Source organism: Notolepis coatsorum, assembly GCF_963971535.1.
Source record: "Notolepis coatsorum genome assembly, chromosome: 9".
In the NCBI taxonomy this organism is placed as follows: Eukaryota; Metazoa; Chordata; class Actinopteri; order Aulopiformes; family Paralepididae; genus Notolepis; species Notolepis coatsorum.
The window spans coordinates 122,854,848-122,868,928 of record NC_140173.1 but is presented as its reverse complement, the minus strand read 5'-3'; the positions used below and the strand labels follow the sequence as shown (position 1 = coordinate 122,868,928).

The following is a 14,081-nucleotide window of genomic DNA, read 5'->3' as shown; positions in this document are numbered from 1 at the left end:
AGTGTTGTGAAGAAGGCACGACAACGCCTCTACTTCCTCAGGCGCCTAAGGAAGTTCCAAGTTAGTCAGAAGATCCTTAAGAACTTCTACTCATGTACAATAGAGAGCATCCTGACTGGCAATATCACCTTCTGGTTTGGGAATGGCACCGCACAAGACCGTAGCAGACTACAGAGAGTGGCCCGTTCAGCCGAACGCACAATTGGAGGGGGGCTTCCCACTCTCCAGAACATTTACAACAAGCGGTACATGGGTAAGGCTAAGAGAATTATCAAAGACTCCAGCCACCCAAACAACTGCCTCTTTGAACTGCTGCGGTCAGGCAAGCGATACCGGAGTCTCATGGCAAGCACAGAAAGACTCAGAAGAAGCTTCTATCCCCAGGCCATCAGGATGCTCAACGAACAATAACACTATGTAACAACCATCAAATGCACTCACAGCACACACATCCACACGCACACACTCACTGCAACACCCACTTTACACACTTTAGAACACCTAAACACACTTTATATTTATTGGGAAAGAATTTGCAATACAACCCATACCTCATTACACCTTACAGTCAATTGTACCTAAATTGTACCTCATCCCATTTCTGCTTTGCACTATATAGTATATTGTATATTAGTATATTGTATAGTATATTGTATGGTAACTCAGTTACTTCTACTCTGCATTGAACATTGTACATATGTACATACTGAACACTTGTGCCTACGTACGTGACTTCTATTTTATACTTGCTATACTTATTTTATTTTATTTTATACTTATCTATTTTTGTCTAGCACAGTCTGGAGCGTAACAGAAAGAAGCATTTTGTATAAAATTATTCTGTACTTCTGTATGACAACTAATAAAGAAACTTGAACTTGAATTTCAACCAGGGCATGCAGAGAACAATAGGGTTATGGGGGGAATTAGTGACGTGAAAACGGATAACCTCGTTATGATTCCCTGAGAGCAGGTGTGGCTTGGTGTGGCGAGTTATCCGCGAGAGTAGCCTCCCGTTTAGACCGTGAGCATCGCGGGGAATAGGCAAAGTGTCGGTAGCAATACGGAAGCGGGACACTACGCCAGCGTCAATGAGATTTTCATCAGCGCCTGAATCAACCAGCTTGGACAGGGGAAGCGACTGGCCATTGTAACACAGCGTGGCACTGAATTGCATATTTGGACCGGAGCTGGGTGCATAATTTAGGCTCGAACATGCGCCCAGCATTACAGCATTTTACAACGTCGCTGAGGCCTTGACGGAATGCCCCTCGTAACGGAGTGTCATTCCACTCGGAACCCGCTGCTAGGATACGGAATTCAATTGCATATTCACTCACGCTGCGGTTTCCCTGGCGGATAGTGAACAAGCCAGCAGAACTATCTGAGCCCCCGGGAGGGTGGTCGAAGACTTTTCGCATGTCGTCGATATATGCAGAGTACGAATTGCAGAGGGAGGACTGACTGAAGTGAAGAGCGGTTGCCCATTCTAACGCAGGACCCTTGAGCAGACCCGACAGGTAAGCGATTTTAGATTTATCACTTTGGAAGGTTTGCGGCTGTTGTCTGAATACTAATGAACATTGACAAATAAAGGCACGACATTTAGAGACGTCTCTGTCGTAACGTTCTGGTGCGGGGACATAATAATAATAATGGATGGATTTATATAGCGCTCTTCATGACACCCCAGTGACCAGAGCGCTTACAGAGTCCATTATTCGTTCATACACAGTCATACCGGTGGTGGTAAGCTACAATTGCAGCCAGAGCTGCCCTGAGGCAGACTCACGGAAAGCGTGGCGAATAATCATCGCCTACGGCCCCTCCGACCACCACCAACATTCATTCACATGCATACACATTCATACGAGGCAAGTAGGTTAAGTGTCTTGCCCAAGGACACAACGGCAGTGGGATGGACATGGGCTTGAGCGGGATTCGAACCACCAACCCTTCGATCATTGGACGACCCGCTCTACCCCTGAGCCACGCCGCCCCACATGGGGCTCTCTGTGCGGGGGCGCAACAGGTGGGGTTAGCTGGGCAGAGACGTATGCATCAAAACTGTCACATTGTCTGTCTCGCTCCGCAGAGCTGAGCGTGAGAGCGCCAAGTTGGGCAGTGGTTTCCTCCAGTGTGCGTGTGTGCTGGTTTACCAGAACGGCGTGTCCGTTGACGACGGTCTGGAATTCACTCTGGAACTCTCTCCATTCTCCGGGCTCCTGTGATGCTGGGCTCGACATCTGGTCGCAGTGTTCTGTTAGGGCAGGGGTTGGCGGAGCCCAATAGCACAACACAGGAGGAGAGAGAATGGAGCGTTTTAGGTTGGTTTTAATGTTTACCCCCAAGCAGACAGGTTTACAGGTACAGAATGTGCAACAACAGGTACATGAATGTGCAATAGACGAGAGCAGGTGCACTCCTTGTGCAGCACAGGGCGTCCAGGTGGGTGGTGTCTCGGAGCGGTGGTCCTGGGCACAGAGAGAACAAGATTAGGACAAGGTATTTCAACAAGGATAGAGTAGCAAGACTAGGGTTCGTCGTCGTACCTAGGTAGTTAGGTTAACACTGCGCCAAGGGTAGAGCAGGATCCGTGGGCTGAAGTAGGAGTTCGTTGATGAGGGAATCCCTCACAGCCGCGTTAATTAATGTCCCTCTGGCAGCGTGGGAATCCTGGGGTCGGATGCTGCCCATATAAGGGTGTGAGAGGATGAAGGGTGAGGAAGGCTTCCGCCGTGATGGTGTGGAAGGAGGAGGGGTGAGGAAGGCTCTCGCCGTGACTATGACACCATGTCCCTTATTTTTAAGATGAAAATGAGGTTGTTCAATCATAATAATACTAAATGTGAAACCTATAGATAATATTTTTTTTTTATTTATTTTTTTTAATCTTTTCCCCCCTCCTTTTTCCTCCGTTTTTCTCCCATCCCAATGTCGTTATGCCAATTCCCAATCCCCTTCCTGGTCCCTGCGCACCTACCCCCTACAGTCGGTCTGGGAGAGTGGAGGCTATTACATGCTTCCTCCGACACAAGTGTAGCCAATCAACCGCTTCTTTTCACCTGGCAGCGCGGACTCTCACTGAGAGGGTGTAACGTGTGGAAGGATCACACTACCCCCCTTAGATCCTTTCCTCGCTGAGCAGGCGCCCCCACCGAACTGTAGGAGTGGGCTCGATACCAGTATCTCCTGCGTTGGTGGCGAGCGCCTTGCCCACTGCGCCACCCGACCGCCCGATAATAATGTTTTCTGACTATAATAGAACAATATTAGAATATAACTTCTGAAAAAAAGTTTAGTATATTTATTATTATTTTATTTATTTATATTTAGTCTTTTTATAGTATAGTTTTACCTTTTTTTCTGCAGATACCTTCAGAACTTTCAAAATGGTGAAACATAGTTTTGCTGTGCTTAGGATATGTGTTGTGGAGGATATCATAAAGCCTTGTTCTAATAAAATCAACTACATGGTAGTTATTACATAACCTTGAAACGGGTCGCTGGAGACCCTAACACCACATGGTTCAACAGTAGGCCTACTGTATATTTGTATATCTTGTAAGTCATAAATGTCTGGATGTAACAGTATATAATCTGTATGTCGTGTATGTCATAAATGTCATTATAAATTGAAAATGGGGGACACTGATGTAAAGAAGACGAAAGGTTTTCTCTGGTCTGCGTCCCCTTAACAATTGTGTTAATGTGATTTATCAAGAAATATCTACAGCAAGAATTCTGGGTCTCAATGAATCCAAAATGTCAATGTTGTTAGAAGTGGTGGAGAGAATAAAAGCTAGCTTATAATGGTAGTGTCTGGTTAGGAGCGAGGGATAATGGAGGTACTATCCAAAGAGGGGTCCGGGAGGGGGGGGTTCGAGCTGGAGCATATGTGTGTAGGTTTTTAGATAACAGGTATTAGGGGTATATCCTGTATAAGACATTGGTATAAATGGTAATTTCGTTGGATATACACTGTGTATTAATGCTTGTGTATCTTATCGTGTGTTGTCATGTTTGTTTATATGTGTTTAAAAAATAATAATAATAAAAAAAAAAAAAAAAAAAAAAAAAAATTGTGTGTATTGAGCCGTACTGTATTGTACCCATTTTAGCAATCTGTTAATAAAGTTTTCAATCAATCAACCAGACCACCGCAACACTTCCGGGATTCTGAAATCAGGGGGGAGATTGCGGGGGTCAAATGAATGAATGTGGACGAGAGCCGTGATGTAAGTGGTTGCCGATACGGCTGTGGGGGTGCTAGAGACATGATCGAATAGACGTTTATACGCCTCGCTCTCCTGAACACGACAACATTACTCAATAATCAACTAGGCTGCAGTAAAAAACTTAAAACCAGATTCTCAAACATAAACATAAAGACGGACAACACGCTCATCACAGACAAGCTGGATGTAGCCAATTACTTAAACATCTTCTTCACAAACATAGCCACAACACTGGTAAACAAACTACCCTCCCACTCAGGGCATTATGGGGTAGAACACATAGTAGCATACTACAAAAACCTAGGGGTCCACAAAGACGACTTCAAACTTGAAATGGTAACAACCGATGAGGTACTCAAAAAATTGAGCGCCCTCCAACCTAACAAGGCCACTGGCCATGACAACATCCCCTCCAAATTCCTCAGAGACGCAGCAGCCGCCATCACCCCAGTCATCACACACATAATAAACCTCTCTATAAAACAGGGGCACGTCCCCAAGGACTTCAAAATTGCGAGAGTGACCCCTCTACACAAAAAGGGCAGCAAATTAGACCCAGGCAACTACCGCCCTGTTTCTATTCTTACCTCCATCTCGAAAGTCATGGAGAAAATAGTCTACGAACAGGTCGAAAAGTACCTGGCGGAAAAAAACCTAATCTACGAATTCCAATCTGGCTTCAGAACGTCCCACTCCACTGACACATGCCTCCTCTATTTGAACGACCACATTAAACAAGAGGTGGACGCTGGCAAATACTGCGGCATGGTCATGCTGGACCTACAAAAGGCCTTCGACACTGTCAATCACTCCATTCTAATGGACAAGCTAAAAGCAATTGGTTTTGATAGCCTATCAGTGAGCTGGATGCAATCCTACCTGGAGGGGAGAGAACAGATGGTAGAGGTAAACGGTACTCTATCCCCCCCCCTCACAGTGAGCTGTGGTGTTCCACAAGGAAGCATACTAGGACCGCTACTCTTCCTAATTTATGCAAATGACATGTCGTCAGCCTGTGACTGCAACTTGTTCCTGTTTGCGGACGACTCAGCCCTGCTGGTCTCTGACAAGAACAAATTGCAGGTTGAAAAAACCCTCAGCACGGAACTAGGCAAAATCTGCATATGGCTCGCTGATAACAAACTATCATTACACATGGGCAAAACAGAGTCCATTCTCTTCGGTTCAAATAACAAACTCAGCAAGACCGACGGCTTCTCAGTTACAGTGGGTGACAATATTGTCACAAGGAAAGACGAAATTACCTACCTGGGTTCCATCCTAGAGGCAAATCTTTCCTGTGACAAAATGGCATCCAATGTAATAAAAAAAGTCAACCAACGAACTAGATTCTTGTACCGGATCTCCTCTCTGGTAAACAAGAATACCCTGAGGACTCTGGCAGGAGCACTCATTCAAGGGTACTATGACTATGCGTGCACCTCATGGTACCAAAGCACCTCAAAGGCGCTTAAAACAAAATTACAAACATCACAAAACAAACTGGTCAGACTACTACTTGACCTGAACCCCAGAACCCACCTCACCCCTGCCCACTTTGCCAACCTAGGATGGCTTAGAGTAGACGACAGAGTACAGCAACTTGCAATGGGCCTGGTCTACAAGATACACTATACGACCGGGGTGCCCATGTACATGTCAAAATACTTCCCAAAGGTCAGTGAATACCACAACCACTACACCAGAGGAAGCTCAACAAATCATGTTAAACCCAGATTCGGCTCAAACAAGGGACTAAACACGTTTCGCAATTATGCCACAACAATGTGGAACGCCCTACCCAAAGCTGTAAAGGAATGTGAATCCCTGCCCACATTCAAAACCGCCCTTAAAGAGCACCTACGGGAGGCTGCAATTCGAAACTGGCCACCGTAAATGCCCAAAACCCCCACCACCTCCTAATAGACAGTCTCCTCCCCACCGCATGTATATATTCCCTCCCCGCCGTATGTATATTCCCCTCCCACCCACCCACCCCCTCCTAATGTACAGTCCCCTCCCCATCATATGTATATACTCTGTCAGGATCTAGGGGTAACAGTACTGTATATTTGAATACCGCCTATGTCACAAATGTATCAGTACTAAATACCTATATGTCCCTATGCCATAAATGTCATGTATGTTATGTATGTCATAAATGTCAATATGAATTGAAAATGGGGGACCCTGATGGAAACAAGACAAACGTCTTTCTCAGGTCTGCATCCCCTTAACAATTGTATGTATTGAGCCGTACTGTATTGTACCCATTCTGCAATCTGTTAAATAAAGTTTTCATTCATTCATTCATTCAGAGTGCCCATGGAGTCTGGACGACGCGAGATGACGCTCGAATGAATGTGGACTGTTCCATCAGAGGGGGAGCTTCGATGGTCATGTAAGTGGCTACAGACCGCTGCACTTAAATTATATAAACATTAGTCTACCTGGAGACTCAATGAGGTAATTGTAGATGTCGCCATAAGACGCGTCTGGCCATTTAGTGGGATCATTTTTTCATTATCCTGTTCGGCTGGCCACCGAAGCTCCCCCCTCTGATAGAACAGTCCACATTCATTCGAGCGTCATCGCGCGTCGTCCAGACTCCATGGGCACTCTGCGCATGTCCATGCGGAATATGTGCTTTAAAATGGGCTTTTTCTCTGCCGATTTAGTTCTGATCGATTAGTTATGGGTCACGCCGTGTTCAGGAGAGCGAGGCGCATAAACGTCTATTCGATCATGTCTCTAGCACCCCCACAGCCGTATCGGCAACCACTTCCATCACGGCTCTCGTCCACATCCATTCATTTGACCCCCCCGGCCCCCCCCCCCCGCAATCTCCTCCTTGATTTCAATGTAACGCGGAACTTCCGCGGCGGAAGTGTAGTGGTCTATACCTGAAGTGTTGCGGTGGTCTATTGACTACAACTCCCTTGGTGCTCCTCGAGAGGAAGTGAGTGATGTTTGGTCCAAGTTCATACTTCTTCTTGGAGGGTTTCTTGAGCAGAAAAACGAGTACAACACTGTTATTTTGTTACAGTTAAACGTGTCTGTAAGCAATATGTGTCGAACTCACCAGAAAGGTTGCTAAGCCTAACTTTTTGTAAGTTAGTGTTTTGACTGTCAGTATTTGTTTTTGGTCGTCGTCGACGTTTTCCTAATCGTGAACTTTTGTTATGGTTATGCGAAAACCAGTCTCTGTGGCTACTAGTAGTAGTGTTAGCTCGCGCAAGGCTCACTAATCATGCAGACTACTCCTAAAACAATCAAATTCAAATCTGTATATTCCTCACCAAGTCCCAGTGATTCCAGAGAGGAGAAGGTGAGTTGAAGTGTAGGCTTGCTAACTAACATTAACAGTAAGCCACCCGCCACACTAACGTTAATACTACCACTAATGTTATTATTATATATTTTTTACTTAAGTACTTACATCAGGGTCCCCCATTTTCAATTAATAATGACATTTATGACATACACAACATACAGATATAAGAATCTAATCTAATCATGACATACAGATGATACAGATATGGATGCAATCCTACCTGGAGGGGAGAGAACAGGGCCCCGTTTCATGTACCGGGATAACCGAGTTAGCCGGATAACTTTAGCTGGATAACTGGGTTAGCCTGACTTTCCGATTTCATGTACGTGGATTTCCCAAATCACCATGACAACATATCCAAAAGTTTGAGCCTGCTCGAAAGCAGAGTTCAAGTTCAACTTAGCCGGATCACGCAGAGCCACGCCCCCGCAAAGAAGTGACAGCCCGTTTCCTGAAACTATTCCCACAGTCTACGATCTGCATTATACCATTCTGAATTACGTTTTTGTGCTCCATTCTTCCAGAGGGGGCTTTTGAAATGTAAAATAGACCCAAAATGCTGATATTAAATTCACTTTGTCCTAAATAATGCACGTTATATATACCGTGGCGACGGTGGCGCTCGCTCGTGCGATGTACACATGATGTGGTTATTTTAATTGTAACTGGGATTAAGATGTCTGATGAGATGCGCTGTTTGACGGATTTGAGAAATTGAATGAGCCGTTGACGTCACATTAATGAATGAGGATAAAGAGATAAACTTCATTCAAAACAAAGGATATTCTAAACACGGGTCTCTCGTTCATTAATGTATAAACAATGAATTTATCCCATCTGGCCCAGTGGCCCAGCGGTAGTGCTCAAGCCTCCCAATCCACCGACCGGGGTTCAAATCCCCGTGTTTCCAATATGATTTTTTTGAATATAATATTAATGATTATACGCCAAAGTAGCCTGGTTTTAAGTTAAAATATTATAAATCTACATGCATTGAGGATGTCATTCTTTATATAGCTCTCAACGTGCACCAAATTGAATTATTCCTATATTGCAAAAAGAAGGACCCCGGTCTTGAACCCGGGTCGTCCGTGTGGAAGTCAAAAGAACAACCCGTTGGACCACATTGGAGATAAGTAAAATATTGACTATACATCAATCAATGGGCAAGAAAGCCGTCTCGTAATTCTGTATAACAGTTAACTAGTTATTTTCGCTAGCAAGATCTCATTTGATTATTCAATCCAGCAGGCAAGTTTAAAGAAATATAATCTGATTGATTGAGGTAATGAGGGACTTAGAATTAGTCTATAGATAACGCATTTAACTTGTCGGCGAGGCGATTGAGCCTATTGCAATCTGTCAATAAAGTCTTAAATCAATTAATCAATCAATGCCGTTGAGAATCAGGGTCTCTGCCATCGATACGTGCTGGCTTTCCACCTAAAACGGGAGCGCGCATCTAGCCTGACTTGAGCCTGACTCTCAAGTCTGGCTTGAGTTAACGAGACTGAATCCTCCTTTGTGAAACAGGAAAATCCCGGCTTTGAACATCGGGTTAACTGAAGCTGGATAATGGACATGTTGATCGACTTAGTTGAACCACGTACATGAAACAGGGCCCAGATGGTAGAGGTAAGCGGTACTCTATCCCCCCCCTCACAGTGAGCTGTGGTGTTCCACAAGGAAGCATACTAGGACCGCTACTCTTCCTAATTTATGCAAATGACATGTCGTCAGCCTGTGACTGCAACTTGTTCCTGTTTGCGGACGACTCAGCCCTGCTGGTCTCTGACAAGAACAAGTTGCAGGTTGAAAAAACCCTCAGCTCGGAACTAGGCAAAATCTGCATATGGCTCGCTGATAACAAACTATCATTACACATGGGCAAAACAGAGTCCATTCTCTTCGGTTCAAATAACAAACTCAACAAGACCGACGGCTTCTCAGTTACAGTGGGTGACAATATTGTCACAAGGAAAGACGAAATTACCTACCTGGGTTCCATCCTAGAGGCAAATCTTTCCTGTGACAAAATGGCATCCAATGTAATAAAAAAAAGTCAACCAATGAACTAGATTCCTGTACCGGATCTCCTCTCTGGTAAACAAGAATACCCTGAAGACTCTGGCAGGAGCACTCATTCAAGGGTACTATGACTATGCGTGCACCTCATGGTACCAAAGCACCTCAAAGGCGCTTAAAACAAAATTACAAACATCACAAAACAAACTGGTCAGACTACTACTTGACCTGAACCCCAGAACCCACCTCACCCCTGCCCACTTTGACAACCTAGGATGGCTTAGAGTAGACGACAGAGTACAGCAACTTGCAATGGGCCTGGTCTACAAGATACACTATACGACCGGGGTGCCCATGTACATGTCAAAATACTTCCCAAAGGTCAGTGAATACCACAACCACTACACCAGAGGAAGCTCAACAAATCATGTTAAACCCAGATTCGGCTCAAACAAGGGACTAAACACGTTTCGCAATTATGCCACAACAATGTGGAACGCCCTACCCAAAGCTGTAAAGGAATGTGAATCCCTGCCCACATTCAAAACCGCTCTTAAATTCAAAACTGGCCACCGTAAATGCCCAAAACCCCCACCACCTCCTAATAGACAGTCTCCTCCCCACCGCATGTATATATTCCCTCCCCGCCGTATGTATATTTCTCTCCCACCCACCCACCCCCTAATGTACAGTCCCCTCCCCATCATATGTATATCCTCTGTCAGGATCTAGGGGTAACAGTACTGTATATTGGAATACCGTTTGTCACAAATGTATCAGTACTAAATACCTATATGTCCCTATGCCATAAATGTCATGTATGTTGTGTATGTCATAAATGTCTATATGAATTGAAAATGGGGGACCCTGATGGAAACAAGACAAACGTCTTTCTCAGGTCTGCATCCCCTTAACAATTGTACCCATTCTGCAATCTGTTAAATAAAGTTTTCTTTCATTCATTCATTCATTCATTCATATACAGTACTGTTACATTTGTGACATACAATACTGTTAAACAGATCCTACGAGGGGGAGGGAAATGTACATTAGGGGTGGGTGGGAGGGCGTTCGGACATTTACAGAGATCCTAACAGAAAATATATACATACGAGGCACAGGAGACTACATTGTGGGGGGGGGGGTTGGACATTAACAGGGGCCAGTTTCGAATTGCAGCCTCCCGTAGGTGCTCTTTGAGAGTGGTTTTGAAGGTGGGTAGGGATTCAATATTTTTTTACGGCTGTGGGTAGGGTAGGGCTTTCCACATTGATGTGGCATAACTGCGAAACGTGTTTAGTCCCTTGTTTGAGCCGAATCTGGGTTGAACATGATTTGTGGAGCTCCCTCTGGTGTTGTGGTCGTGGTATTCACTGACCTTTGGGAAGTATTTCGACATGTACATGGGTAAATTGCTAATCTACGAATTCCAATCTGGCTTCAGAACATCCTACTCCACTGACACATGCCTTCTCTATTTGAACGACCACATCAAACAAGAGGTGGACACGGGCAAATACTGCGGCATGGTCATGCTGGACCTCCAAAAGGCTTTCGACACTGTCAATCACTCCATTTTGATTGACAAGCTAAAAGCAATTGGTTTTAATAGTTTATCAGTGAGCTGGATGCAACCCTACCTGGAGGGGAGAGAACAGATGGTAGAGGTAAACGGTACCCTCCAAGATACACTACACACCACTAAGGTACCCATGCATGTACATGTTGAAATACTTCCCAAAGGTCAGTGAATACCACGACCACAACACCAGAGGGAGTTCCACAAATCATGTTCAACCCAGATTCGGCTCAAACAAGGGACTAAACACGTTTTGCAATTATGCCACATCAATGTGGAACGCCCTACCCACAGCCGTAAAAAAATTTGAATCCCTACCCAGTACCCACCTTCAAAACCACTCTCAAAGAGCACCAACGGGATGCTGCAATTCGAAACTGGCCCTCGTAAATGTCCAAACAATGGCTGCATTGTCTAAAATATTTTCTTATCTTTTATTTTTCAGAAAATGCTTTTCTGCTAGCTTGCTAACTTGATGAATGAATTGGCTTTACTTTGTCCATCCATGACATGATTGATTGAAAATGTTATTAACAGATTGCAGAATGGGTACAATACAGTACGGCTCAATACAAACAATTGGTAAGGGGATGCAGACCAGAAAAATACTTTTGTCTTGTTTACATCAGGGCCCCCCATTTTAAATTCATCAAGATGAAGCTATTTTGTATCAGTGTATTGGAGCTGGTATAAAGGTCCCCCAGAGTTTTGCGTTATACTTGTTATTGTGTTGTAGCTACTGCCAGACACTTAACGAAATTCATATTGCATTTATGTCAATTTCCAGACTTGTTTGAAGACAACTTCTCCACATGAAGTCTTATTTAAGCTTAAGCTAGCTTGACACAGCTAACGGTTCCTCCATACCGATTCAATTGACCTATCGCCTTGAAGCATGATAAACGTACGTTGTTATGGGACCCAACTGAAAAAAAGGACCCCTGTCAGATTGGGTAGCCACAGGCCCTACTTGAGTACATTTAATAGTTTAACTTAAATTTAGTTAAAAATGAAGAACTTTTAACATTTGCCAGATAAGTATTACATATTCTACTTTTAAGATATAAGATATTCCTTTATTGATCCCCTTGGGGAAATTCAGGCAGCATGGGGGAGGGGAGGTACAGGTAGTAGAAGAGTATTACTTAAAGTATTTGGGCAATGTGACTTCTTTCACCACTGCTTAGCAGATAATACCTGTCAATCAGCTCTCAGTGCACAGTAGATATTATGCACCTAATGTTTTTTTGCTTGCAATATGCTGAAAACCATCCAATTTTGTACACCTTGTCACTCATCACTTTACACCCCGCAGCCAAAACAACAACTGAGTGCTTCACTGAAGGAGAGGCTGAAGAGATCAAGGCGCGCCTTCACCTCGCCCATCTCCGTGGTCAAACGCCTCTGTGTCGATGAAGGGGAAGAATGCCAACGGCAAGTCTCAGGGCATGCCTCTCCAGCAGACGGGCAGAATGTTGATGTCAACACAAACGAGGTGAAGTCAGAGACTGAAAGAGTTCCTGGACCTTTGCCTGAATCAACACACCCCACTCCCATGGACTTGCTACAGCTAAGAGACCGACTGAAAAAGGAGGTTAAAGAAAGGACAGAGACTCTACGCAGGCTGAAGATGGTGAAGATGTATAGGATCAAGGTATAAACTGCACCGAAGTACCTTAGATCTCTCAAAACACGAGTCTCTTTGAAATTGTTTGTAAAGTTCATTCTAATCACAGTGCAAATGTGAAATCACCTGAAAGGACTCAATCTATACAGTCTTCTAACTATAAATGTAAGCAACATCCCGATTTACAATTAGGTTTGAAAACATTGTTTTATCTAAAAGCCTAAAATGGACTTGTTATGGTTATTCATTGTAATGGGTTCAAATATGTAATCCACACTGCTGTATTAATTTTAAATGGCCTACACTACAAATGATCCTTCTCCCTCTCTCTGTTCCCTAGAATGACTTGACGCAGCTCCAAGACTTGACAGATAAGTGGAGGAGTTGTGTGCAGGCCGCCCTGTTTGAGCTTCAGACGGATCTGCCCATAGATGGAGGGAAAGCCAGCCTTTCTCATCTCATTGATCTATTTGGTCTGGATGACGGCATACTGCACTTTGACCGCACAGAGGACGACTTCGTCACAACTTAAATATGTTCATACAGATATACAGTATATCAGTATCATCATACCTTACCTTCTCAGACTGCTCACGTCATGTGTTATGAGTAAATGGACGTTAAGAGTTACGTTCTGATTTATTTCCGTTAACAACTCAAGGTTATTTAATCCATTAACTTTCTTTCTCAAATGCTACTTGTACCTGTTAGTAGCTTACGTATTACGCACAAAACTACTGAAATAGGGTAAAAGGAAGTCAAATCACATTATTTGCTAAAATGTTCTTGGTTTAATGTTTTATTTATTCACAATTAAAGTTGCAAATCACGACTGTGCCTTTTTTTATTAAAGAAAAATATTCCGAAATTCCGTAAATAAAAACCCTCTAGCCCATTGAAACCGGGAAACACATTTGTGTGTATATGCAGGCTATATAATGCATTCTTAGCAGGTGTTTATTTTTTCAGTTGTGTGTCAGTGGACCAAACGCAGGGTAGTTCCTCATCAACAAGCGCTCCACTTCTGCCTTTAGAAGAGCCAGGTCCTCTGCCTGGGCCTGGGCCAGGTCCATCAGTGCCTTCCTCTGGACTATTTCCTGGTAGCGCTGCTCTGCCTGCTGCCGCTGAGCCTCCTCCACAGCTGAACACCACAAACCACAGTCATTTACCGTATGAGTCACAACAGACTCCGAACACAGGATTTTTCCAATTCATCACACACTTGACATTATGTTGGGATTTAGATCTAAGTATCTATGTATATACATGGGCATTCAT

At 44.1% G+C, this 14,081-nt stretch overlaps 2 protein-coding genes across 2 annotated transcripts in view; one reads left to right on the top strand and one right to left on the bottom strand.

Moving 5' to 3' along the window:
* Positions 1-7,243: 7,243 nt before the first annotated feature.
* sfr1 (SWI5-dependent homologous recombination repair protein 1) lies at positions 7,244-13,635 on the top strand. The gene is made up of 3 exons (XM_084321586.1): positions 7,244-7,566; positions 12,492-12,830; positions 13,144-13,635. The coding sequence occupies exons 1-3, from the start codon at positions 7,489-7,491 to the stop codon at positions 13,333-13,335; spliced, it is 609 nt and encodes a 202-aa protein (XP_084177712.1). The 5' UTR covers positions 7,244-7,488; the 3' UTR covers positions 13,336-13,635.
* Positions 13,636-13,663: 28 nt separating this feature from the next.
* Positions 13,664-14,081, bottom strand: part of cfap43 (cilia and flagella associated protein 43) — a gene marked incomplete at its 5' end in the record, with an annotated part of 28,466 nt that continues 28,048 nt past the window's right edge. The window contains one exon of the mRNA XM_084321981.1: positions 13,664-13,944. Within this exon, the coding sequence (XP_084178107.1) occupies positions 13,769-13,944 (176 nt within the window). The 3' untranslated portion in view covers positions 13,664-13,768. The remainder of the gene's footprint in view (positions 13,945-14,081) is intronic.